Genomic DNA, 27,715 nt, shown 5'->3' with positions numbered 1-27,715 from the left:
AGGGCTAGTTTTACTATTTACTACCCTTAACTTTTTATACTATTTATATAATTTAGTACGCTCTTCCTTAGAGTAGTTACTTAACTAATATCTATCCTTTTTATAAATATAATATTACCTTTTTTATTACCCTACCCGTAAGTTAAATCTCTACCTATTTAACAAATCTAGGCCTCTTTATTAATAATTACTATATCTAGCCTCTTTTCCTTTTTTATTATACGTTCGATCGACTTAATATTATTAATAAGGGCCGTCGTACGCTTAAAAATAGGTTTAGTACGGTATTCTTATTTTAATATTAAAGCTAGATCTTAGCCTCGAGTAGAGCGTCTCGTAGTTTTTAAGTACCTAGTATAGGGTGATTTTTACCTCTAATATACGCTAAATTACGGTATAAAAATATCTAACTTTCTACTCGTTTATCCCCTTATTTAGCTAGGTTTTCGCTAGCTTATTAATTCGATTAATAAGCTCTTTAAGGATCTTTACTCGTAATTTACCCTCTATTATCCTAGCTATAGATATAAAAGAAATCGCTCGTAACTTAGATAGGAGCTCTAAGTTCTTATCGTAAGTCTTAAAGCGGCTTTAGATTACGTTAATTATACTAAGAAAGTCGTTTCGATCGAGATTACGTACCGCTTCGTAATAGTAATTAGAGGCTTTACTTACGAGTACGATATTAATTACCGAATAATACTAATATTCCCTAATTCTAACTTTTTCGTAGTAATCGTAAAATATCGTTAGGGTTTTTTATAAGACCTTATATTTCCCTCTAAAGTATAATTTCTTTTTTAAAAAGATCTTTTTAAGGTTTATAAATTACCTCGTATTCGCTACTAGATTTTCGGTATTTATATGCGATCCCTGCGTCGCTACGTATTATTAATAACTTCGGGTCGTTTACTTCCTTTCTTATTAGCTAATCGGCGCCGAATTTCGTATTAGTAGCGGTAATAAGTTATAAATCGAAATAAGTAGAATTATTAATTATTATACTTTTAGTACTATATTTTACCCTAGTATATCTTTTTATAACGATAGATTTTTATTAGTAATTATAAGGAGGAAATCTGGGTCGTTTACCCTTTTTCTAAATTTATTAAAGCGATTATACGCTCTATCGACCTATGCCTAGTTCTATAGTACGAATTCCTCTTTTATAATTATCGCTATTAGTATTTTATATAGCTCTCGTAATTATAATTACGCTAATAATACCCCTCGCCCGTAAAAGAATTTATTAACTACTTTTATAATTCCTAGGCTTACGCTCGCGAACTATTTATCTAGTTAGTAGCTAAGGTTGTTTATAATCTTATAAAATAGGGGTTACCCCTATAGCCCCTTTTTCTTATAAACCTTAGTTAAATAGATTAATACTACGTTAATTTACTTACCGTTAGGCTAATCTGCGATTTTATATATTTACGTCCCCTAATAGTCCGGGTTAATATTTACCTACTTATAAGGGATTAGGATTCTATTTAAGATCGGGTTTCGTCCTCTTCTTTTTTACTTTAACTTACTAAGGGTCGTACTCTAGTTTATACCTATATTAGCGGTCGTTAATATATTTAATTTTAATAGGGATATATTTAATCCGCGCGCGGGTCGTAGTAAATCCGTACTTTTATTACCTAACGAATTTATTAGGGTCTAAGAGATTCTCGCTTCCTCTCGCTATCTCGCTATTACTCTCGTTTTTACTATTTTTAGTAATTATTACTACCCTTTTAAATCGCTAGCTATCGTACTTACTAAGATCCTCCTTTTCGTTTAGTAAAAAAGGGTAGGTTTTAGTAATTCTTTTTAATAATAATAGTAGTAGACGTTTATATTACTATAAGAAGATATAATAATTAGTCTCGGGATCTTTACTAGTTACCGATTTCCGCTATCCCGTATACTTCTAGCCTCCTAAGCCTCGTACTCTTTATAATCTCTAAATAGCTTCCTTAGTTAATTTCTTAAAACTAATAATCTTGCGCCGGGAGCTAGTATAAAAAAAAAAGCCCTTTAGTAGCCCTTTAGAAGATTCTTTTCTTTTCCCTTTAGATCCTCGTTTTTTTTAGCCTTTTCTTAAGCTAATAATAACTTTAGTAAGAGGTTATAGGACTACTTTAGGGTAGCCGCCTTCTTCTTAAGTTAATCTCTAAGATCTATAATACTCTTAGCTCGATACTATTAGGACCTCTAAATCCCCTCCTCCCTCGTTAAACCGTCCCCTATACTATATTTTTAAATAATACCTAGGGGGTAGTTAAGGGAGCTATGAGGAGGTCGTTTAGATCGCGGGCTTAAGGTTGTACTTATAAAGTCCTCGTAATAATAAACTTTCCTATATATTATAGATCTTTTAGCTTAATAACTCTTATAGGGTTACCTTTATTACTAAGTAAGAATATTTACGTTTAGAGATCCCCTTTTTTAATCGCACGGTGCTTTTTTATACCGTACTTTTATTAATTTAATTAGTTAATTTTTAATCGCGGGCCGGCTATAGAAAAATCGTTTAATAAAAAAGCTACTCGGGGCGATAGTAAAAGGCTAGTTATTTAAGCGGTTTTATTAATTAACGTAGTTTAACGTAGTAAACGTCGACCTCTCGTAAGTAATAAAGGGCTACGATTATTTAATTCCGTACGGTATTCGAGAATCGCCCCCTTTTTTATTTATTTCTATAAGGTTAATTAATATAAATCTCTTATCCCGTATAGTATTAAGAAGTCGTCTTTTTTACGTAACGAGATACCTTACCGATCTATAATAGTAGAATTTAACTACTAATTAGTATTAATATCCCTATTGTAAGGTAGTTAATTCGAACCGTAGTTAACGAAGAGATTAATTAAACTATATAAATATCTGCGTAGGTATAAAAAGGAGGTTCTAATTATAGGTTAGGCTGGCTACGATAATCGTAAATAGGGCCCCTAATTAGCCCCTGCGCAGTCGGCTGTATGCCGCGGTCGAATTAGACTTCCAATCCGACACCTACGTCGAAGGCGCACATTTTAAGTCATTTGACGGTAGTTAAGAATGCTATTGGCCAGATGCCGTTGTTGGTACAGAACGCCCGCCTAATGAAGTTGAAATTCGGCTTGAGTCATCCTCTTAAATGATAAAAATTGGTAGAATGCCTTTGTGTAACGAATGACTTGATTTTACGAATGCCTTTGGTATGATGCACGTACAAATCACCACCGCATAATTATTGATTCGAGTACATGTGTTTTGCGACTTCCGTACTGTTCTCTGCCAATACCACGGTATTGATCGCATCTTCAGGTGCATCTTGCCTCCAGGAGCGGAGCCTGCTCATGAACGATGCATATAATCATTCGGCAGCATCATGATTGGACGATGCCTATCCGAAAGGGTGTGTGGCTGCCTTTGCTGGTCGCCTGGTTTGATCAATTGGGCCACACCTCCGCGTGGCTGGGCCGTCTGACACACTTGTCAGGCTTTCTGGCCACAGCCTGAGCCCTCCCATACAAATAGGAGAGGCAGACGAAAATATCTGACTTGTTACACGACATGGTCATCAGAAGAGTGCCCAAGGGAAACTGGTAAGACCACCCACCGGGACACATGAGTATAAAACGCTGCAACTGTCGCTTTTGGGAACGACAGGAATGAGCCCTACACTGCACGAACTTGATCAAAAAAACTCAGAATATCTTATCAGAATCCAGGGTCTCAATACTCTATGGGCCTCAAAAAACTAAAAGATCGACGAGGAATCAACGACCAGGGGGATTTCTCTCACGCTCGACCACGGTTTACAAATCTCTTGCGTCTGTTTTTCAGGAATGCATTTTGCTATGGCTCGAATGGTGCAAAAAAAGGACCTGCCGCGCACACATTCGAAGAAGGACACCAAAACACCGACGAGCCAATCGACACCAAGGATGAAGGAATGTACATAGTGAACGGCAAGACCTTGAGGCCACTTATCCCAGGGTCAACAGCAGAGGCCTCCTGGATGGATATGGAGAAAGCTATCATTTCCTTCATCGCGGTCACTCCAGCCAATGAATATCAATTTACGCCAAGCATTGTTGTCGAGGCATACGAAGTTGGACGCAATCCAGAAAAAACGAAACCAACAGTCCTTATCAGCTGTTCATCGCAGCCTTATGGAAGGAGAATGGCAAAGACTTTGCGGCGGAGTGGAGTGCTGGAGACTAACTCAGATCCATTTCATGTGATGGTTCGCTGCTCATAGACTATGGCAAGGCCCCAATCTGTTGGCTTGAGTGTGATTTTGCTCAGCAAATGGACAAGAGGGCGTAAGAAAAATGTGGCAAAGGCACCGATTGGAGACCTACGATAACGTTCAATGTTCATATTCAACAATTATTGATTTTACTAAGATGTTTACTGTTGTGGCTCTGTGTGATTCAAGATACTACCTATTTGAAACAGAAGAAGAGTATTTGAGATCCATGATTAGAAATACCGGTCTATCAAGTGTAAAGGGAGTGAAGCAACGGAAGAATGAGAGTTCCTCCTCCTCGTTCCTCCCTAACGAGGCCTACAACCCAGAAAACGGGGTGTAAATAATTTACAAAGAAGGGAAAGATTGATGATAATCTACATTACTAATTTGAGCTTCAGCTAGATAGCCAAGTTGGGGTTGAAATCAATACAGCGAAGCAAATTAAAACAAATGAACCTGACGAGAGCCGAATTAGTCGTGGTTCATCCATGTCCAACTGCCTCTGCCTCAGTATTAGTTCACAGAGCTGTCACTGGTTAGCGAGAAACAAAGCGCGTCATTTCCACACGAACAAGGTTTCTAGACCGAACTTCTGGTCTGTGTGCCGCCGTTTGAAACCCCGCGGGGCTGCACTAACTCCATGTGCAGTCGGTACCGATGCGGCATTTCCTTTATCTCCTCGTTTCCACCCCGATTTATTAAGCTCAGTCGCATCCATTAACACTCATATTCGTTCACCAAAAGACTCAAGTATTAGCCTTGAAAAACAAAATGGCGGAAAAGTCATCTAACAATCAAGAATACCTCGCCCAACCTCCGGCACCGTGTTGTTGGGCAGGTACCCTCCACGAAGGCAACCCCCGCGGCGATGTGGAAGACATCTTGGAGGTGCCCACTTACGTCGTCCGCCCGTCAGACGTGAAGCGCGCCCTCCCGCCCAACGGACATGTCATCCTCTACTTCCCGGACGTGTGGGGCCTCTCCGTCAACGCCAAGTGCATCATGGACGGCTTCGCGTCCTCGGGATACACGGCGCTTGGCATGGACTTCTTTCGCGGCGACCCCATCTCCAAGTACCGCAACGCCAAAACCGACCCGCTGCCGGAGGGGTTTGACATGGCGGCCTGGCGCTCCAAGCACTGGAACTTCGCCACGGAAAATGTGCCCAAGTGGACAGCGGCCGTCAAGGAGAGATTTGGTAACGAATTAAAGGCTGAGACGGGGAAGGAGACCAAGTTCGCTTGCGTTGGATATTGCTTTGGTGCGCCTTTTGTGTGCAATCTGCTCGCTGGGGCTGGTGGCGATGGGGAGCCGGTGGTTTCCGCTGGTGCATTTGCGCACCCGACGGCATTGAAGGAGGAACATTTCACCAGCATTAAGAGTAAGTTTGGCCACAATGAAGCTGTGCCCGTCTTCGACTATTCTCCGTTACTATCGATGAGGCAGCCAATCTGGCGCATATGAGCACGATAATACCGTCGTTACCATGACTTAATGCGTCATTCCAACATTCCAGAGTCAAGACGGCTGACCCGTTTACCACAGAGCCTCTTCTACTCTCGTGCGCCGAGAACGACCAAGCATTTCCGACTGAGGCAAGAAGGAAAGCAATTGATTACCTTCAAAGAGAGAAGAAAATTTATCACCTTCAGGTTTTCCAAGGCGTCTCACACGGTTTCGCCGTGAAAGGAGATCCAACAGACCCTTACCAGCGTGAGTCTTAGCAGCTAGAATACTTTTACGTCATCCCAAATGATCTTAGCTAACTTAAAATAGGTTGGTGCAAGGAACAGAGTCTTCGTGCCATGGTTGACTGGTTCGATATGTGGCTGGTTCAAAGTGATTGAGAAGTTGATTAAGTGGGAAAATGGCGAGCTCGTTGGCCGTTGCAAAGGTGTCACTGTGTTAGGCTGGGCCAATGTCAACTGACCCCCACGAATGGAAATATTTATCAAGACAGCCTTTTCTGTATTTCCAAGTCGTATCATTAAAGTTTAAACTTGTTTTAAGCTTGATATCGCAAGTGGGAAAACTCAACAGGCTTGTATTAACTGGGACATGGATTAATCGCAATACTTGGCGTTGAAGTGAACTGCTGACTTTGGTCTAGTGAGCTACATTCTCGTTTTCGCGATTCGGAAATGTTGCCCGCGAGCCTTTTGTCTTTGGCTTTGCAAATAGCTGATACTGACACACAGAACTGCGATCCACGGATATCGCGGACAAGAATCCTACAAATCGAGAATTGAGAGTCTGAGACTCATGCGACCGCATGGCTAGGAGCTAGGGCTGGATATTGTTGGGGCTCGGCAGTGGCCGATTACGCAGGAATCTTTAAGCTTGGCGGGGAGAGCCGTTAAGAAGAATGGGGAAGGTCGCCATGGCCAGGGTTCCATCGCGACCCATGGCTAATTTCGGGGCTTTGGCTTGGCTGTCCGGATAAGGCGATGCTTCAAGCATCAATACGAGGTTAACAGAGCAGCTATACGATATCTACAGTCTTTGACAAGTTTGCGATAATCTCATTCAGGAGAAAAACAAGAGATTCAAGGGAATTGGATGTGATAGGGCACTTGTAGCCAGTTTCCTCAACGGTAAACCAATCTAAAATTAGACCTAACTGGCAGTGAGGCCAGAATACCGGCTTTTCACTATTGACAGGAGCCGGCCGGGGTCGGATCTACCCGCGGCAACGGCGCCGTCGAGCTTCCTGAATAGGGCATCGGCCCCGTGTCACGCAATGAGAATCATGGCAGTCGTTCAACAACCCCGGACGACTCGGCCGACTCATGAACAGGAGATTCCGCAATCGCGACGGGCAAGATGGCTGCATTTGTTATTTAGGATCCGACAACCCTTCCCCTCTCCTGAGAAGGTCATCATCCTCGACTTCCCAGTGCCAATTCGCGTGATCGACCAAGATGAAGGCATCGTCCATCCTCGCCATCCTCGGCGCCGTCGTGCCTGCCCTCGCGGCGCCCAAGGGCATCGACCGCCGTACCGACACGGACCTCATGTCCGGCAAGTACATCATCCAGCTCAAGCCCGGCACTACTCCCGAGGCCGTCACGGCGCATCACAAGGCAGTGCGCAGCCTCCTCCGCCGCCGTGATGGGTCCGCGGGCACGGTGGAGAAGACGTTCCAGATTGGCGACTTCAACGCCTACAGCGGCAGCTTCGACGACGCGACCCTCGAGGAGATTGCCGCTCTCGACGAGGTCCTCTCCGTCGAGATCGACCAGCCCATCTTTGTCGACCCCACTGAGCAGGATTCAACGCTCTCCAAGCGCGATCTGACCACCCAGGCAAGCAGCATCTGGAGCTTGGGTGACTTGTCTCACAAGGCGGCTGGCTCTACTGAGTACGTCTATGATAGCACCGCCGGCGAGGGCACAACTGCCTACGTCTTTGACACGGGTATCCGGACGTCGCACTCTGAGTTTGAAGGCCGCGCCAGCTTCGGTATCAACGGTGTCACCGGGTCGACCGTCTCTCCCGGTTCAAACTCTGACACCGACGGTCACGGCACTCACGTTGCCGCGACCATCGTCGGCAAGACCTATGGCGTTGCCAAGAAGGCCAAGGTCATTGATATCAAGGTGTTTGACGGCTCTACGGTAATTACAGCATCTCCCTGTCCAGATTTCTTCGTGCTAATGATTCCTCAGGGCTCCACCTCAGCCATCCTCACCGGTCTCAACTGGGCTGTCAACGACATCACGACCAAGGGCGCGCAAGGCAAGTCCGTCCTCAACATGTCTCTAAGCGCCAAGAACGTCTCGGCCCTCGACAACGCCGTTCTCGCCGCCTACAACCAGGGCATTCTCACCGTCGTTGCGGCCGGCAACGACAACCAGCCCGCCACCGACACTTCCCCCGCCAGACTTCCTGAGTCCTTCACCGTTGGCATGACGCGCCCTGACCGTGGCCGTGTCAACATTATTGAGGGCATCTACGGCAGCTCCTACGGCCCCGAGCTGGACGTTTTCGCGCCCGGCCAGGACATTATTTCTGCCAGCTATAGCTCTGACACGGGCACGGCGACGAAGACTGGTACCAGTATGGCGGCGCCGCTTGTCGCCGGTCTCGTGTGTTACCTCAGAGCCTTGGAGGGCGGTCTTGTAACGCCCAAGGAGGTTACTGACAGGATCCTGGAGCTTGCTATCCCTGACGTTGTTGGCGACCCGAAGGGATCGCCCAATCTGTTGGTCAACAACGGCAGTGGGCAGTAAATGGGGCTGCGAAGAAGCTCTCGGTGTGGACTGATCAGCTTTATGTTAGTCGAGATACTTCCTGTAAATCACTCGGATTCTTCATGAAACTTTCCTCGTATGTCGAGCGTTCTTGACGGTCTCCTTTCAAAGACTTGTAGTGTGATAAAATCAGCGCGTGAGTAATGCTCTGGCTATGCTTCAGCTTCAAGCTGGCCATTACGGACGTCGTCTAACGAGTTGTGACGTGATGACGTGTTCCCCCCTCATGCCAGAAAGATAATATGGCTTTGATCTATCATCAGATGAATGGTACATGAATCGAATGACGAGAAAGGCGTGCATGATCAGGCTGTTTTGTAACCCATCACAACAGAAAAGGATCAAAGACGGATGTTGATCCAAGAGGCATTTGGAAACGAAAATTGAAATTGCCTCTTGTCCAAAGTCCTACCCATCAACGTGTTGAAATTTATGAGTTTCTAGCTAAGATAATCAATCACACAATATTTCTTAGCTGGAGGTTTAAATTATGCGCACCACCTGGTCCCATACCCCTGAGCGAAGCATCTTTTCACTATCAGGAGCCATTCGGAACAAAACGGCCAGCATTAGGTACCGGTATACAATGACATCGTCGGTGTCATTGTGCGGACTTTCAAGTTCCGCCAGTCGTTCCCATTCTGGGCAGTTGTCTTCCGAAGACGAATTATGAGCTACCACAATGGCCAATCTTTCCAACAGGCAATAAACGTTCAGGACACAATTCTTAAGGCTCAAGTCTTGGAAGCTGAAGTAGCGTAAAAGGTCTCGCCGATGCTTCTTTATCTTATCTAGAACTTGTTGGAAAGACTCCTGATGCTCTTGCGGCACATTAGTGCCTAGCCAGCCGATGTCATTGTCTTCGGAGAATTTTCTAACTTCGTTGATGTGGTGTGAAGTGCTTTCGTCGAGACCGAAAATTTCGAGTAGAGTGCGAAGAGAATTTAGCGCATTTGAATGACAGGAACGAAGATAATCCCGATTAATGTCTGGTAGTGAGCCGTAGTCCACGAAGTGTGCATTATCTGGGGCTGTGTAATGCTCCGGGGCATGGTCTCCATCCACTGCCTTGTGCGCCTTCAAAAGAATGACAGTGATTGGAGAGTAAGATTGAGCGAGATTTGATATGCTCGCTCCCTATCTTTTCGAGCCAGCCCTGAACCTTCACCAGCTGCCTGTGAGTCCTGGATCGAATTTCTTTCTGGTTGCTGGCTGAAGAAGTAGCAAACCATTTCAGGAGCTTGGAAGGGTTCCGAAGAAAATTGATGCAAACATGAAGCACCAGCACGTCGCCCTACATAGCCTCCAAAATCGGCCCCTGTTCGTTCATCCTTCTTGGGATCGTGTCGTCCATAGCTTTCTCGGCGACTTTCTCGTCATCGATCTCTTTGTCTTGACTCAAGCTGTTGGCTTATGGCATTGACATTTCTCGTTCGTTGTCGTGGTATCGGCGCCAATATTCGATCAGATTCCCTCAGCATGTAGCTGATCCATAAGGAAACATAAGCTATTGGATTCTCGAGTTTGAGGACATCGTGCATTCCCGGAGGCATGACAGTATTCCAATATTTACGGAACCCAGACCATTGTGGTTGTTCATAATCAATCGGCCTTTCAGAGGGCGTCGCATTGTCAAAAGCTTCCAGACATAGTGCTGACCAATATCTTCCATTGGGTCCCACCGGTGTGAGAGGCAACTTAGTTTCCAGGATTGGAGCCGGGGAGGGCGCAGGAGCGCACATTGGTGTAGCAGCGAGAAAAAAGACGATGATCGGGCAGTAAACGTCCACGTCGTCGATACCGTTGAGACTGGGAAGGGAATGACCCCCATTGTGATTTCGGTCTCCCATTCTTTCAACAAGCTGAAAGCGGTGAGCTTCTTTGAATAGGTTTAGTGAAGTTTGGGGCATCTCATTGAACGAGAGTATCACCCCATCTTCAAGACAAATCTCGCCGCGACAGTGTTTCATGGCCATGGCCAGCTTTCCTAGTGGCGGGGAATCTTCTAAATGCATGTTTCTCGAGCTGGAACTTGTATCCGCGTATGGTTTCCCATCGCGGTCTCTCTAGGTATTAGTATCCCTATTATAGAGTAGTTAGTTCGAACCGTAGTTAACGAAGAGATCAATTAAACTATATAAATATCTACATAGTAAGTATAAAAAGGAGGTTCTAACCGTAAGTTAGGTTAGCTATAATAATCGTAAATAGGGCCCTTAATTAGCCCCTATATAGTCGGCTATATACCGCGGTCGAATTAAACTTCTAATTTAATACTAACTTTCTTTTTCTTTTATTAATTTAACCGCTACGGTTAGAGGTATAATTCGACCTCGGGCCCGTTTACTAAGTCGTCTCCTTTTCCCCCTTTTCTTTACTTTTTTTATATAACCTATCCCTCTATTCGTATAATAACTTTTTTATTACTTACGAATTACTTTAATCCCTTATTTAATATTACTTTTATAAAAGCGTTTATGAGGTTATTTTTATTATTAATCTAACGGATCTTAAGTATCTCGCGCCTTTTATATAATTACTTAAGAGCTATAATATCGATTATAAGCCTCTTTTCTTTTATTATTCCTAATTTAACGAGGTATTTATATAGCGAGTAAGAATTAGTATAAATAATTATTAAAATAAGTAAAAAGCTAATTCGATTAGTAATCTTTTTTAGTATTATTAAAATTATATAAGAGAGGTTAATACCGTTAACTATACTATAAACCTCTAACGCTAATATACTTCTTATTACCCGCTTATTTTTAATTAACGAATAGTAAATTATATTACTATATATAATAAATTCGCTCTTGCTTATACTCTCGTTAACTAGGATAATAATATACCCTAATTACGAAATAAGGTCGTTATTATTTATAAATAACTTATTAATAAAAACGTAAAGCTTATTAATTATAAGGTTAATTAAGTAGTAAACGAGACCTCGATCGAGATTTATTTATTATTATTTAAGCTACTTATTAAGTACCTCGACGTTTTATTTAGTTAGATCTATAGCCTATACTACCCTAATATAATTAAAAGTCGCTTCGGGCTAATAAATACTTATAATATATACCCCTCGCATAAGCTTAGCCTTATACCGCTTTTTAATATTAATTACGTTTAGATCGACGAGGTTAATTTTCTCGCCCTACCCCTTTTCTTAAAAAACGATAGTTTCCCTTTTAATTATAAAAATCCCGCCGTTAAATACTAAGGGGGTATTTATTATAAAGACCTTTTTTAGCTTCGCTACGAAGCCTACTTTTTAAAGCTCTTTATCCTCCTTTTTTATAAAGTTAATATTAAATAGGCCTAATATATCGTCGGTCTATATTCTAATAATCTTAAATTAGTTACTTTTATATTTTATAATTAATAAGTACGGGTTATACGTAAAAGTAACTATTAATGGTTAATTAATATAAAAATCGTAGTATATAGCTTATTAATAAGTACCCGGTTCTACGAGCCTATATAGTAGCTTAAGTACTTTAATAATCGTACTTTCTAAGTACTTATTAGCTATTTCCTTTAGTAAATAGGCTGGGATTTTCCTTATAAGCCCTATAACTAATTAAATATAAGCCTAGGTAATATTATAGCTCTAAATCTCGTATCCCTTCTTTCGTAATAATACTATTAATACTATTATTAATCGTTAATTATAGCGCTATATAATAAGTAATTATATAAGTAGTATTACCTTTTTAATATCGCCGTACCCCTAAATTACGTATCTAAACTTCTCATATAGCTAGGGTATTTTTTTCCCTTTAATCTTATAAACTATTTATAATTTAAATATATAAAGGTTTATATATTTTTCTAGGTTATATAGGATAAATTAATAGACCCCTCGATTACGAAGAGTGTCTACTTTAATAAGATCTAATCCCTTATACGGCTTTTTAATAGTTATAATTACGCCTTCTTTACGTAGTTTAATTATTAGTTCGAAATCGGCTTTCTTTTTTATTATATAAAAAGTATTAATTACCTCGTTACTAATAATAAATTACTACGTTAGGGCTTACCGTCGTGGTCTTTTATAACGTCTTATTAGTAATATTAGTACCCTTTTAACAATTTCCTCTTCTTTATTGTCTATTAGTACTATTATAACGATTTTATTAAGGATAATTTCCTATACTTCTACTACGGGTTATATAGTTTCCCCTAGCTCTTCTTCTTTTTATAAGTTAGAAATTACTTCGTTAAGATCTATATAGTACGGTCTAACTATTATAATTAATACTTCGAGCAGTTAGTTACGATCTCTCGCGACTATATAGGAGCGCTCGTTAATAAAAATTAACTTATATAGCCTAGCTTATTATTAAGTAATTTCGCGCTATACTCGTATATCTAAATTTAGTAATATATCTAGATTACTTTCTATATCGGGCCTATTATATATAGTAATTACTTTATTAACTTACTTTCTTATACTTACCTCGCGTAGTGCCTATATTACTTTTTTAATTACTTAGGCTCGTTAGCTTATACTTAGTAACGGTAATAAGGCTAAGGTCGTTCTTAAATATGCTCTAAATACTAATAGCGTTAGTATAAGTCCGTTAAGCCCTATAGTATTATTATAATATTTAAGTACTATCTAAAAGCATTTGTTATTAATAAAATCCGGATTTTCCTTTTTAATAATTTTAAACGCCCTTTTTAATTACTAGTATACCCTTTTTACTTTTTTAATACTATAGTATGCTTTAATAAGTACGACTTTTAGCTATATACCGTAGGCCGTCGTATTATCCCTAAATTCTACTAACTTAAAGCTAGTATTAGCGTCGGTTCTAATGCCGTTTAGTAGTCCCTAGTATATATTAATCTAGCTTTTTCGTAAGGCTACTTATACTATCTTTACTTATAAATCCTAGAGGAATTACCCTATTTAGAAGGATATAACTACGTTAATTATATATAGTATTAGCCGACTATTTAAGTAGAAAATATTAACCACGATTTCCTAGTTAAAGTTAAGCTTATTACGCAATTTAAACTTAAATTTATATAGGCTCTGCGTATTTATTTAGTATTAGTAATATACTTTTATTAACTACTCTAGCGCCCCTATTTTAATATTATTATTACTTAATTACTTTAAGAGGTTATATAGCCTCGTAACTAACGAGTACCCAAATCTTTAATATAGTTTCTAAGCTTATTTTTTATTAAGTAATTAATTGACTTTATATTGTTAGTAAGCTTTATAAATATATACCCCTATCGTCGTTTAACTATCTCGAAATACTTATTATTAAAGATTTTGTTCTTTATATTATTAAATATAATACCTAGTCGATCTATATCTTTTAAATATAAGAGAAATGGGGTATTAATAAGCAAAATATAAAAAGTTATCGTTCTAAAGTACGTTTTTATTTTTATTATACCTAGGGCGACGATTTCCTTACTTAGGCTAAACCTAATCCTCATAATACCCGCTATTAATATATTAAGTATTATTAGTACGATCTTCTATAGTACCTAGAATTACCCTTTTCCTCTAGTTAACTATTATAATACCCTAGTATTTAAGATAATCCTATAGAAATTATTTAGGCCGTACCTTTCGCTCGTATAAAATACTTATACGAGCTTAGTATTCGAGGGATCTAGGTAATATAAAAAAGACCCCTCTAGTTACCCCTAGATTTACTTAGTATTATATTCTTTTTTTTTAAATATTAAGAAAGATAGCGTCTTTTTTTTAATTATTAAGAGAATAGGCTTTAGCCCTATTAAATTCGCCCTTTTAGCTACCTCTATATCCGTTATTTAAAAAACCTTTCCTTACTATTTATAAATAAAAGCCTACTTATTAAGAGCTTTTATTACCCTCTATTCGTTTAGCTTCGTATATCCTCTAGAGGCTAACGGGGTAAAAAAAGAATAGTTAATATTATAATCTAATTCGTTAGTATAGGGGGTAAGATCTTCTTTATCTTCCGAATCTCTTATAAGGGGTATATATTTTAAGCTACTATTTTAATTACTATTACTAAGTTCCGTACCCCCGGATCTACCCTTATATATAATAAAGAATTAGTTAAACTAACGAGGGCTAGTTTTACTATTTACTACCCTTAACTTTCTATACTATTTATATAATTTAGTACGCTCTTCCTTAGAGTAGTTATTTAATTAATATCTATCCTTTTTATAAATATAATATTACCTTTTTTATTACCCTACTTATAAGTTAAATCTCTACTTATTTAACGAATCTAGGCCTTTTTATTAATAATTACTATATTTAGCCTCTTTTCTTTTCCTATTATACGTTCAATCGACTTAATATTATTAATAAGGGCCGTTATATACTTAAAAATAGGTTTAGCGTAGCATTTTTATTTTAATATTAAAGCTAGATCTTAGCTTTAAATAGAGCGTCTCGTAGTCTTTAGGTACTTAGTATAAGGTTATTTTTACCTCTAGTATACGCTAGATTATAATATAAAAATATCTAACTTTTTACTTATTTATCCCCTTATTTAGCTAGGTTTTCGCTAGCTTATTAATTCGATTAATAAGCTCTTTAAGGATCTCTACTTACGATTTACCCTCTATTATCTTAGTTATAAATATAAAAGAAATCGCTCGTAGTTTAGATAGGAGCTTTAAGTTCTTATTATAAGTCTTAAAGCGGCTTCGGATTATGTTAATTATATTAAAAAAGTCGTTTTAATTAAAATTACGTACCGCTTTATAGTAATAATTAGAGGCTTTACTTACGAGTACGATATTAATTACTAAATAGTACTAATATTCCCTAATTCCGACTTTTTCGTAGTAATCGTAAAATATTATTAAGGTTTTTTATAAAACCTTATACTTCCCCCTAAAGTATAATTTCTCTTTTAAAAAGATCTTTTTAAAGTTTATAAATTACTTCGTATTTATTATTAAATTTTTAGTATTTATATATAATCCCTACGTCGCTACGTACTATTAGTAACTTCGGGTCGTTTACCTTTTTTCTTATTAACCGATTAGTACTGAATTTTATATTAGTAATAGTAACGAGTTATAAATCGAAATAAGTAGAATTATCGATTATCGTACTTCTAGTATTATATTTTACCCTAATATATCCTTTTATAATAATAGATTTCTATTAGTAATTATAAGGAGGAAATCTAGGTCGTTTACCCTTTTTCTAAATTTATTAAAGCGATTATACGCTCTATCGACCTATACCTAGTTCTATAATACGAATTCCTCCTTTATAATTATTATTATTAGTATTTTATATAACTCTTATAATTATAATTATATTAGTAATACCCCTCGCCCGTAAAGGAATTTATTAACTATTTTTACGATTCCTAGGCTTGCGCTTATAAACTATTCGTTTAGTTAGTAACTAAGGTCGTTTACAATTTCGTAAAATAGGGGTTACCCTTATAGCCCCTTTTTTTTATAAACCTTAGTTAAATAAATTAATACTACGTTAATTTATTTATCGTTAGGCTAATTTACGATTCTATATATCTACGTCCTTTAATAATCTAAGTTAATATTTACTTATTTATAAGGGATTAGGATTCTATTTAGGATCGGGTTTTGTCCTCTTCTTTTTTACCCTAACTTATTGAGGGTCGTACTCTAACTTATACTTATATTAGTAATTATTAGCGTATTTAATTTTAATAAAGATATATCTAATCTGCGCGCTAATTATAATAAATCCGTACTTTTATTATTTAACGAATTTATCGGGGTTTAAGAGATTCTTACTTCCTCTCGCTATTTTATTACTACTCTCGTTTTTATTATTTTTAATAATTACTACTACCCTTTTAAATCGCTAGCTATTATACTTATTAAGATTTTCTTTTTTATTTAGTATAAAAAGGTAGGTTTTAATAGTTCTTTTTTATAATAGTAGTAGTAGACGTTTATATTATTATAAGAAAATATAATAATTAGTCTTGGGATCTTTATTAGTTACTAATTTCTATTATCCTATATATTTTTAACTTCTTAAGCCTCGTACTCTTTATAATTTTTAAATAGTTTCCTTCCTTAACCTACCTCTTTTAGGGTAGTATTTTATAAAAATAATCGAAAGTAGATACTAAGCGGCTCGTAAAAGAGCTATATAGGCTATTAAGAACCGTATAGGCCGTTAAGTATAGTTAATAAAGTTAAGCCCTCTTTTTTATAAAATTATAAATTTTAAAAACTTACTAAAAATACCTACTTATTACTCGTACGCGGTAGGGTTAAATATTTTAAAAATCTTATTTTTTATAGCCTCTTAGTACCTTATTTTATATTTTTTAAATAGTCTTTTTTATAACTTAATTATAGTTAGGTAATTATCGTTTATTAATAATCCCTTTTATTACTTAGTTAATTTCTTAAAATTAGTAATCTCGCGCCGGGAGCTAGTATAAAAAAAAGCCCTTTAGCGGCTTTTTAAAAAATTCTTTTCTTTTCCCTTTAGATCCTCGTTTTTTTAACCTTTTTTTAAGCTAATAATAACTTTAGCAAGAGGTTATAAAATTATTTTAGAGTAGCTATTTTTTTTTAAGTTAATTTCTAAGATCCGTAATACTCTTAACTTAATACTATTAGGACCTTTAAATCCCCTCCTCCCTTATTAAACCGTCTTTTATATTATATTCCTAAATAATACTTAGGGAGTAGTTAAGGGAGTTATAAAAAGGTTATTTAGATCGCAGGCTTAAAATTATATTTATAAAATCCTCGTAATAATAAATTTTTTTATATACTATAGATCTCTTAGTTTAATAACTTTTATAAAATTACCTTCGCTACTAAATAAAAATATTTATATTTAAAGATCCTTTTTTTTAATCGCGCGGTACCTTTTTATATTATATTATTAAGCTTATTTGTTACGCTAATTAATTAAGTAAGTAGTTATTACGTAAGTATTTCTTTTTTTTTAATTTAATTAGTTAATTTTTAATTATAGGCTAGCTATAGAAAAGTCGTTTAGTAAAAAAGCTATTTAAAGCGATAGTAAAAGGCTAGTTATTTAAGTAGTTTTATTAATTAACGTAGTTTAATATAATAAACGTCGACCTCTCGTAAGTAATAAAAGGCTATAATTGTTACGAAAGGGAACTTAAGGTAGGTCGGAACGCTACTATATTGACCTAATTAACTAAAGACTTAACGTAAAGAGGGAAAAAATAGAATAGTAAGTAGAAGCTAGCGAGCTAGCCCTTTGGGCCTAGCGGTCTAGCTCGTTACGTAATTACTAAGAGCTTAGCCTCGTAGCCTAAGGCTAAGCTACGGGGCCCATAAGGGCCCTAATACCTATTACTATAATATTACCTCCCCCTTTATACTAGAGGGCGCTATCCGTAGCGCCGAAAAATAAACCTCTTAATTACCCCTTATTCTAGCGAATCTATAGTTATAATTATTACTATTATATTATCGTCGTCCCTCGGTAGTAATAAATCGCTAGTTACGGCGGCTTTTATTTATATATCTAGGTTCCATAGCGGACCCTTAGCGGTTAAGTATTAGTAATAGAACGCTTATAGCGCCGCTAGTATATACCTAAAGCTCTTTACGTCGTACTACGTTAAATCCGTATCGTATCCTTTTTAGTCCGCTTAGTACTATAGCTTTCCCTTATATAAACATAACTTAACTATTTTAAAAACCTTATACTCTAGCTCGCTATTATCGTTAGCGATTAGTAGTAGTAGCTCTTAGTTCTGCCCGGGTAGTAGGTCGTTAATAGCTTTCCTTAGCTTATTTAAGTAAAAAACCGGGTATACCCGGCTACTTACTAGCAATTCTACGACTTATATACCCCCTTATTTAGTACTAACGATAGGCTATAGGCCGGCCTATAGTTATTATAGTTTATTTATATTAGCGGACTTTTAGTACGAGGTATTAATAAAGACCCGGTCTCCTATCTTTAGGTCGTCCGGGTGCTAGTAGCGGTTAGTATACCTTTTATATCGTACTTAAATAACCTTTATATTACCCCTAGCGATCTCTTAGGCCTTATATATTCCCTAAGCTATACGCTACGCGTTAGTACGGTTTAGCTTCTTTTTTATAAAACTAAATTAGCGGGTTCGCTTAGACTAGTTAAAGGAAAGCCGTAGCTAGCGACCGAATTCTACTTCGTATAATAATAGCCCCATAGTCTCGCTAAGCTAAGTAGTATAAATAAAGTCGACTACGAGTAGTATATTACTCTAGTTATCTTAGTATCGGTTAACTAGTAGTCTTAACTACTATAGGATATACTAATTTAGTACCTCTATCTAGCCGTCTATCTATAAGTAATCCGTTATTAATAGCTATAGCTTAACCCCGCAGATCTTATAAAGCTCCCCCTAGAAGTTAGAAATAAACTAGGGGCCTCGGTCCGACGTAATAGTTTTTAATAGGCCGAAGATAGGTAGTACCCGCTTATAGAACATCCGGCTCATATCTTTTACTATAGTAGTCTTATAATAAGGAATAAATATCGCCCTTTTACCTAAGTAGTCTACTACTACTTATATATTATTAAATCCTTTTTAATTAGTAGGGATAGTTATAAAGTTAGTAAAGATATATTATTACGGGTAGTCGGGTACTAGTAGTAGTCTTAGCTCCCCCGGGGGTTTATCGCGCGGCTTTTATAACTAGTAGTAAGCATAGTAGTTCTAAACATATTAATAAGTATTTACTATTAGGCCCGGCTAGTAGTACTGCTATTTAATTATTTTTACGACTTTATTACGCCCCGGGTAAGCGAGGAGTTTTTATTTATAGACCTCGCGAATAACTATAGTATAGAGGTTCTCCTCCTCGGGTATTACGAGTTTCCTGTTTATTATTAATAATCCGTTATCTTAAATAGACTAGCGCTCGCGTCCTTTAGCCGCTAGCGCTCGTATTAGCGCAAGAGACGCTATAATAAGGTTCTTATTAAGCTTTAAAATCTTTTCTACTAATAAGTACCCCTATAGCTCGTCTTTTAATAAAAATAAGCTAATTATAAGCTATAGTTAGCTAACGGCAGCGCTTAGTAGCGCCCGTAGCTCTGCTACGATATTAAGAAATAGTAGTCCTAGTAGTATAAGGACTTATATCTTATTAGCCTCTTTTAGTACTTACTAAGTACGGATATCTTCCGTCTTCTATAAGAGGGCGTTAGCTAACACGTTCTCCTTCCCTAAGTAGTAATAAATTTAAAAATTAAAGTCCGCTAGTATACTAGCCTAGCGGGCTTATTATAAGTTAAGTAGGCGCTTAGTTATAAAGAATAGTAATAGCTAATAGTTTATAATAACGTCGAACTTATATTTATAGCTCACGAGCTCCGCGCGCTATTCTTCTAAATATAGTACTATTACTAGTATTTCTTTATTATAAATAGCGTAATTAAGCTTTGCGCTACTTATCGTTTTTAAATAAAAGGCTACTAGGTACTATAACCCGTTATCCTCTTATTATTATAGTAGCGCCTTAGTATATACTAAGTTAGAGGCGTCTATTTCTAGCTACGTTAGTAGCTCTAGCTTAAAATAATAAAAAATAAGCGCCGATATTAATACTAGCTTTATAACCTTAAAGGCCGTCTTATAGCCGGCGCTAAAGTTAAAAAGAACTCCCTTACTTATTAGCCTTATAAGGGGCCTAGCTAAGCGGCCGTAATTTTTTATAAACCTCTTATAGAAGTTATAGAACCCGAGGAAAGACTAGATACCCTTAAGTAATATAAGTAGTTTTTAATTTCTAACTATAGAGACTTTCTCCTCGTCCGGCTATATACTTTTTATTAAAACTACGAAGCCTAAGTACTTCGTAGCGGTAACGCTAAATTCGTACTTTTTAATATCCGCTTATAAGCCTACTTTTTATAAATAGTTTAGTACTTTAGTAACATACTCTTAGTACTAAAGGGGGTCGTTAGAGAAGATTAGGATATCGTCTATATATACTATATAAAAGTCGTCTAAGTACTCTATTAGTATTTTATTTATATATCGCTAGTACGTAGTAGGCCCGTTATAAAGCTTAAAGGGTACTACCTTATACTTATATACCCTATAGCGGGTTCTAAACGTCGTTAAGTCTTTAGAGGCTAGGTCGAGTCGGATATAGTAAAAGGCCTGCCTAATATCTAGCTTAGTAAATACCTTTACCCTACTTAGCCGCGCGAGGGTCTCGTTAATAAGTAATAATAAGTAACGGTCTTTTTTTATAACCTTATTAAGCTTATGGAAGTTAACGTAGAAGCGTAGGCTACTATCGTACTTCTTTATAAATAGCGTTAGTAATACGAAAGGAGTATTACTTAGTTTAATAAATCCCTTTTATAAGTACTTTAGTAAATAGGCCCTTATGGCCTCTAGCTCGGGCACTAACTACTTATATAAAGGGTAGTAGGTTAGCTTCTTCTTATTACTATTTAGGAGCTCGATCTTATAATTATACGGCTTATAAAGCGCTAATATATTACTAGTAGCCTTATTAAAAACGTCGGTCTAGGGCTGTAGATACTTTAGTAAGTTCGTCGCTATAAGGTTATAAGTAACCTAGTCGTCGTTATATAAGGGGTCTACCTCCTCCTTCTTATCCTCTATAATATAATTAAGCTTATAAAGTAATATAGAGCTTATCTCGACGTCGTTCTGCCTTAGGTTTTTTTTAAAAGCGGGAGCGCTAATAAAAGTAATATCTATTTATATTATTACTAAGTATAGTTTCTACTACCTAGCCCTCTCTACGGGGGCGATATTAGTACTATTAAGGGCGCGTTCTATTTTCTTTATATTCTTAGCCTCGTCTAACTACTATATCTAACGGGCTATTATTTTTAATAAGCGTAGTAATATCTTAATTAATATGCCCTTCGCCCGCTACTACTAGAGCTTTTAGTTATAGCGAGTTATATCTATTTCGAATAGGTCTTACTAGCGGTCGGCGTTAATTTAGTATTATACGTCGATAACTTCTAGGGCACATAGGTCCTCGATATCCCTAACGATAGTAAAGGGCGTTTTTTATAGTAGTAGGTCCTTAGGCTATATTAGATATTAGTAACGAATATTAGGGTTTACCCCGTAGTATTCGAACTACTTCTACCCTAAGATTAGGTCGTAGCGGCCCGTATTAAGCTAAAGGAGGGGTGCTTTTAAAAAGACCCGTCGATTAATATATAAGTTAACGGTCTATACTACGCTAGTATTATCTAATCGCTCTTTATTAAATTTAGTAATAAGGATTAGGCATTATAATTTGCGGGATAGGGCTACGTAGAACTATTATAATAGAGGGGTTACGTAGTTATTTATAAATCCGTACCTATTAGCTCCTATATTAAGTAAGGCTCTTAGGTAAATTCTATATTTATTAAATACTAGTATAAGCTCTATTTTAAGGGGCTGGCCCCTTACGAGATCTTATAAGTTTACTAAATTAATTACTAATCTTCCGTCCTTTTTATATATATCCCCTAGCTAGGAGTTTACTTTTACTAAGGGTTCTAGTTTTCTAAACCCGACTCTATCTTAGTAAGGCCCTTAGTAGCGTTAATAGCGGCTATAGTAGTCTTTAGCTTCTTAGGGCAGTCCTTAGAAATATATTTAGTATTATTATAAACAAAGTAAACGCTACTATCCTTAAGCTTTTAATATAGGGCTTTAGGGATCGTCTTACGGGTAGAGGTACGACCTCGGTCCTATTTAGTACCTCTAGTACTTTTATTATTTCCGCTACTTCTATTACTTTTACTCGAGGTCTAGCGAGTCTAGCTAGAAGCCTTAATCGGGCGGTCTTTTATAAAAGGGGGCTATATCGCATTAGCTAGCTAAGTAACGTACTTAGTATATTTTTAAAAAATAGCCGTGTTATCTAAGTACTTCGATATAGCCTAGTTACGAAAATATATAAGTAGCTTATTATAAAAACGGCGCTTTTACTAAGACTCTAAAAGCTTATTAATACGCGTAAGCTTAGTAAACGTAGAGCGCTTTTAATAAACATTTTTAAGCGTAATCGTAAGTACGTCTAGCTTATAACTAGCGTCGTCTATAGCGGTCGGGCTAGTATAAGCCGACTTAAGCTCGTAAAGTAGCTACTCGGCCGTAGTAATCTCGTTAAAAGTTAGTATTAAATATATAAACTCCGTAGTACTACCTCTAATCTTATTAATAATATACTCTAGGTAGTACCTATCCGTACTATAATTAGTATTTTCTAAGCACTTCGTAATACGCTAGAGTTAGTAGTCGAACTTAAGGCTAGTATTATTACTTATAAAAATAGGTACGTTAAGTATTTTCTAAGAGCTATAGGTAACGGGATAGGACGAGGCTAAAGTAGTCTTATAACTACCCTACGTCTCTAGGTATACTAGTTATTACTTTAGCGCGCTAAGGGTAGCGGTATCCTAAATAGAGCTAGCCTAGGAGCTATTCTCTAATTACTCTAGTTTTTTAGCTATAGCCGTATTATTAGTATAAGCTTAGGTAAGGGCTTTTTTTATAATACGGAGCTCTATAGCGGTAGTACGCATAAGGTCGAGGTTTTTATAAGTTATTATATATAAGCGCTCCGTACTATTACTTAGCTAGCTAATAGTAAAAGCCAGGACCTATTCTAATTAATACTAAGCGATGCGTATTTTTAGCTACTATTCGATCTACTTAAATAGGGTCTTTTTATCGTTTTTAAAGTATAGCTCCTAGATAAGGTCGAGGTTAATATACTACTTAGTATTCTTTTTAAAAAGGATATTATTATAGATATAAATAGGTAAGGTAAGCTAGTTAGCTATATTATTAAGGTACGCTAAGTAATTAGCCTAAGTAGTAAAAAGTAAGAAGCGCTCTACTAGCTAGTTAAATAGCGCGACCTTAGGGTTAATAACTAAGAGCTTAGCGCCTTTATTAGGGCCTACGACGCTCTATCGGGACTTATAAAAGCGGCGATTTTATTAAAAGCCGTCGGTACGAAGGGAGACCTAGCCTCTCTAGCTATGTTTTCTAACTATTACGTTTAGTAAAGGGGGTATATATTTAGGGGGTATTAATTACGCTACTTACGCACGATTAATTTAGTTAGCTATCGCTTAGCTCTCTTATACGCTTTCTTAGTAAGGGTAGCTAGTTAGTATAATAAGTAGTTAATTAATTAAGATATTATCGTTCTATCTCTAGAGAATAGTTAATTAAATAACGTTAAGTAGTATTATAAAAGGGAACTTAAGGTAGGTCGGAACGCTATTATATTAACTTAATTAACTAAAGACTTAACGTGAAGAGGGAAAAAACAGAACAGTGGGCAAAAGCTAGCGAGCTAGCCCTTTGGGCCCAGCGGTCTAGCTCGTTACGTAACTACTAGGAGCTCAGCCTCGCAGCCTAAGGCTGAGCCACGGGGCCCACAGGGGCCCTAATGCCCACTGCCGTGACATAATTACTTAATTCCGTATAATATTTAAGAATTACCCCCTTTTTCGTCTATTTTTATAAAGTTAATTAATATAAATCTCTTATCCTATATAATATTAAGAAGTTATCTTTTTTATATAATAAGATACCTTACTAATCTATAATAATAAAATTTAAATACTAATTAGTATTAGTATCCCTATTATAAAGTAGTTAGTTCGAACCGTAGTTAATAAAGAGATTAATTAAATTATATAAATATTTACGTAGTAAGTATAAAAAAGAGGTTCTAACTATAGGTTAGGCTAGCTACGATAATCGTAAATAGGGCCCCTAATTAGCCCCTGCGCAGTTGGCTATATGCCGCGGTCGAATTGGACTTCTAATCCGATACTAGGTATTAAACTGTGCGTATGCACCGATAGTACCAAGGGTAGGGTGCTGCCGGAAGTCGAACTGGAATTGCCGCCCAAGAATTACTGGATAAAGAGACTTGTCGTCAGTCATCTTGACTTGAGCACCTGTCGCTGCTGCAGCTGCAATGATAGCTCCAACCTGTCCATACGCAGGAGCAGCAATAAGATCATCTGGGAGATAGTCCGCGGTAACTAACTGCAGGTGGCTTTTGTATTTTGGGTAATCAAGATATTCGAGGTCAACCTTCTCAAAAAACCTAACCCAGGTGGCAGCAGGATTAGCCTCGTACTTTGGCTGGGAGTTTTGAATCCATTGCTTCCAGGTCAAAAGCTTCTGAGTCCAGGAATGAGGATGCCAGGAGAAACAATTCTTCAGAGCTTTGCTGAGGAGTCTTGTAATTCGAACGGGAACGGTGGTAAGCCGTGTTAAGTGACTGGGTCTTTGTCCTGTCTCCTCATTGTCGGTATTTTCCTTCAGATCAGGCCGCATATTCCAAGTATCTTCACGCAGAATGGGCACCCATGCCCTAGATTCGAAGGATATATCTTGCCAATTCCAGTGCCACTCGGTTGCTTAGTGCCATTCCCCGATGGCACGTTTATTTATCTTCCTCCGTCCTTTTCCAGCGACCAAAATCCCCTGAAAGACTATAGTAACGGCAAAAATAGTTGCGAGGATTCCGATTAGAAAGGTAAAAAAGAACGTAATGGGATCCCAGTTGGTTTCGTTGTGACAGTTCGAGCTGTCGACGACCATAATGGACGTCTGATAACCAAGGCTTTATGGTGTGAAGAAGATAATTGTGTTTAGAGTGGGAATTTTCGCCTGGGGAGGTGTCCTAGATGAATCCGATTTTCAGCCTTGCTGCCAAGTACTTTATGCGAAAAAGGCAACTGCTACTGCGGCCTGTCGGTGGAAGGCGTTCAGCGACCAGAAAACCCAGGTATTAATATGCCTATCATAGGGATATTAGTTAATTAGTTCGAACCATGGTTTAACGAAGTAAGTTAATTGACTATAAATCTATTTTACTACGTAGGTATAAAAAGGAGGTTCTAACCGTAGGTTAGGTAGGCTACGATAATTATAAATAGAGCCCTCAATTAGCCCCTGCGTAGTCGGCCGTATGCCGCGGTCGAATTAGACTTCTAATCCGACACCAGGCAGTGTTGCTTATTTCCATCGCTTCTATCACTTCTTCTCGGCTTTAGAGGATTATTTTGTAGATCACTGCGCACTTTTATGCATGCGCTTTGCAGTAATGCCCACACACAAGATGCGGACATGCTTTTCGTGAGTTTTTACTACGATTTGATGTGTGGCGAGCGAGTCAGCCTTTTCAGGCGTTGCAACCAACATGCATGCAAGCAGGTTCAGTACTGGGGTGCATGCCTCTTCTCATGGCGCCCAAAGATAAGACTAAGCACAAAGTGCTGACGATAGCTTCGAAGATTGTGGGCGTTACTAGCTTGACTGAGACTCCGCAAATCGAGTTTCAAATGGGAGTATGTCTCAGAAACGGAGGACTAGCTGCCGATCCATAATCATGACAAAGAAGGTGCAGCTTCGACTTGTCAAAGAGTTGCGAAATATACAGCTGACATATGAGGTAGGTATGCCAGTATGCGCTCTCCTGGTTCCGAGGCTTCGCGATGGCACCCAAATGTGAGGCAAAGCAGCGAGCAGCGTGATGAACTATGGTCTTGTGAATATTTTCCAAAGGGTGTCAGCTGATTGAAGTCCTATCTAAATTTGGACGTCTTCGAATCGTGATGAAATTTTATCCCGGAGTGTTAACTCTCGAGTTGGAAGGTTACTATTAGTATCCCTATTACAGGGTAGTTAGTTCGAACCGTAGTTAACAAAGAGATTAATTAAACTATATAAATATCTACGTAGGTATAAAAAAGAAGTTCTAACCGTAAGTTAGGCTAGCTACGATAATTATAAATAAGGCCCCCTAATTAGCCCCTACGTAGTCGGCTATATACCGCGGTTAAATTAGACTTCTAATCCGATACTAACTTTCTCTTTTTTTTATTAATTTAACCGCTACGGTTAGAGGTATAATTCGACCTCGGGCCCGTTTATTAAGTCGTCTCCTTTTCCTCTTTTTCTTTACTCTTTTTATATAACCTATCCCTCTATTCGTATAATAACTTTTTTATTACTTATGAATTGCTCTAATCCCTTATTTAGTACTACTTTCGTAAAAGCGTTTACGAAGTTATCTTTACTATTAATCTAACGGATCTTAAGTATCTCGCGCCTTTCGTACGATTACCTAAGGGCTATAATATCGATTATAAGTCTCTTTTCCTTCGTCGTTCTTAATTTAATAAGGTATTCGTATAGCGAGTAGGAATTTATATAAATAACCGTTAGAATAAGTAAAAGGCTAATTCGATCGGTAATCTTCCTTAGTATTATTAAAATCGCGTAAGAGAGGTTAACGCTATTAACTATACTATAGACCTCTAATACTAATATACTTCTTATTACCTATTTACTTTTAATTAACGAGTAGTAAATTATATTACTATATATAGTAAATTCGCTCTCGCCTATACTCTCGTTAGCTAAGATAATAATATACCCTAATTACGAAATAAGGTCGTTATTATTTATAAATAACTTATTAATAAAGACGTAGAGCTTACTTATCGTAAGGTTAATCGGGTAGTAAACGAGACCTCGATTAAGATTCGTTTATTACTACTTAAGCTACTTATTAAGTACCTTAACGTCTCGTTTAGTTAGATCTATAGCCTACGCTACCCTAGCGTAATTAAAAGTTACCTCGGGCTAATAAATACTTATAATATATACCCCTTATATAAGCTTAGCCTTATACCGCTTTTTAATATTAGTTACGTTTAGATCGACGAGGTTAATCTTCTCGCCCTACCCCTTTTATTAAAAAACGACGGTTTCCCTTTCGATTATAAAAATCCCGCCGTTAAATACTAGGGGGGTATTTATTATAAGGACCTCTTTTAGCTTTATTATAAAGCCCGCTTTTTAGAGCTCCTTATCCTCTTTTTTTATAAAATTAATATCGGATAGGCCTAATATATCGTTAGTCTATATTCTAACGATCCTAAATTAGTCGCCTTCGTACTCCGCGATTAGTAAGCACGGGTTATACGTAGAGGTAACTATTAATAGTTAATTAATATAAAAATCGTAATAAGTAGCTTACTAATAAGTGCCCGATTTTATGAGCCTATATAGTGGCTTAAGCACTTTAATAATCGTACTTTCTAAATACTTACTAGCTATTTCCTTTAGTAAATAGGCTAGGATTCTCCTTATAAGCCCTATGGCCGATTAAGTATAGGCCTAGGTAATATTACGGCTCTAAATCTCGTATCCCTTCTTCCGTAGCGATACTA

At 37.4% G+C, this 27,715-nt stretch overlaps 6 protein-coding genes across 6 annotated transcripts; 3 read left to right on the top strand and 3 right to left on the bottom strand.

Moving 5' to 3' along the window:
* Nucleotides 1-3,718: 3,718 nt before the first annotated feature.
* CLUP02_09927 (uncharacterized protein) lies at nucleotides 3,719-4,237 on the top strand (the record flags this gene model as incomplete). The annotated part of the gene is made up of 1 exon (XM_049288903.1): nucleotides 3,719-4,237. One exon carries the CDS (start codon nucleotides 3,719-3,721, stop codon nucleotides 4,235-4,237), a length of 519 nt encoding a protein of 172 aa, XP_049146047.1.
* Nucleotides 4,238-5,002: 765 nt separating this feature from the next.
* Nucleotides 5,003-5,695, top strand: CLUP02_09926 (dienelactone hydrolase; the record flags this gene model as incomplete). The annotated part of the gene is made up of 1 exon (XM_049288902.1): nucleotides 5,003-5,695. The coding sequence occupies one exon, from the start codon at nucleotides 5,003-5,005 to the stop codon at nucleotides 5,693-5,695; it is 693 nt and encodes a 230-aa protein (XP_049146046.1).
* A 1,457-nt stretch (nucleotides 5,696-7,152) lies between these two features.
* On the top strand, nucleotides 7,153-8,463 carry CLUP02_09925 (alkaline serine protease Alp1; the record flags this gene model as incomplete). The annotated part of the gene is made up of 1 exon (XM_049288901.1): nucleotides 7,153-8,463. One exon carries the CDS (start codon nucleotides 7,153-7,155, stop codon nucleotides 8,461-8,463), a length of 1,311 nt encoding a protein of 436 aa, XP_049146045.1.
* A 40-nt stretch (nucleotides 8,464-8,503) lies between these two features.
* On the bottom strand, nucleotides 8,504-10,499 carry CLUP02_09924 (uncharacterized protein; the record flags this gene model as incomplete). Its single annotated transcript, XM_049288900.1, has 5 exons — nucleotides 8,504-8,674; nucleotides 8,773-8,892; nucleotides 8,983-9,621; nucleotides 9,714-9,852; nucleotides 9,883-10,499. 5 exons carry the CDS (start codon nucleotides 10,497-10,499, stop codon nucleotides 8,504-8,506), a joined length of 1,686 nt encoding a protein of 561 aa, XP_049146044.1.
* Nucleotides 10,500-13,737: 3,238 nt separating this feature from the next.
* On the bottom strand, nucleotides 13,738-13,950 carry CLUP02_09923 (uncharacterized protein; the record flags this gene model as incomplete). The annotated part of the gene is made up of 1 exon (XM_049288899.1): nucleotides 13,738-13,950. The coding sequence occupies one exon, from the start codon at nucleotides 13,948-13,950 to the stop codon at nucleotides 13,738-13,740; it is 213 nt and encodes a 70-aa protein (XP_049146043.1).
* Nucleotides 13,951-18,427: 4,477 nt separating this feature from the next.
* On the bottom strand, nucleotides 18,428-25,076 carry CLUP02_09922 (uncharacterized protein; the record flags this gene model as incomplete). The annotated part of the gene is made up of 3 exons (XM_049288898.1): nucleotides 18,428-18,443; nucleotides 24,310-24,865; nucleotides 25,055-25,076. The coding sequence occupies 3 exons, from the start codon at nucleotides 25,074-25,076 to the stop codon at nucleotides 18,428-18,430; spliced, it is 594 nt and encodes a 197-aa protein (XP_049146042.1).
* Between the last annotated feature and the right edge of the window lie 2,639 nt (nucleotides 25,077-27,715).

This window comes from Colletotrichum lupini, chromosome 5, assembly GCF_023278565.1.
Source record: "Colletotrichum lupini chromosome 5, complete sequence".
In the NCBI taxonomy this organism is placed as follows: Eukaryota; Fungi; Ascomycota; class Sordariomycetes; order Glomerellales; family Glomerellaceae; genus Colletotrichum; species Colletotrichum lupini.
The sequence above is the reverse complement of the archived record's forward strand: the minus strand, read 5'-3'. Positions and strand labels throughout refer to the sequence as shown.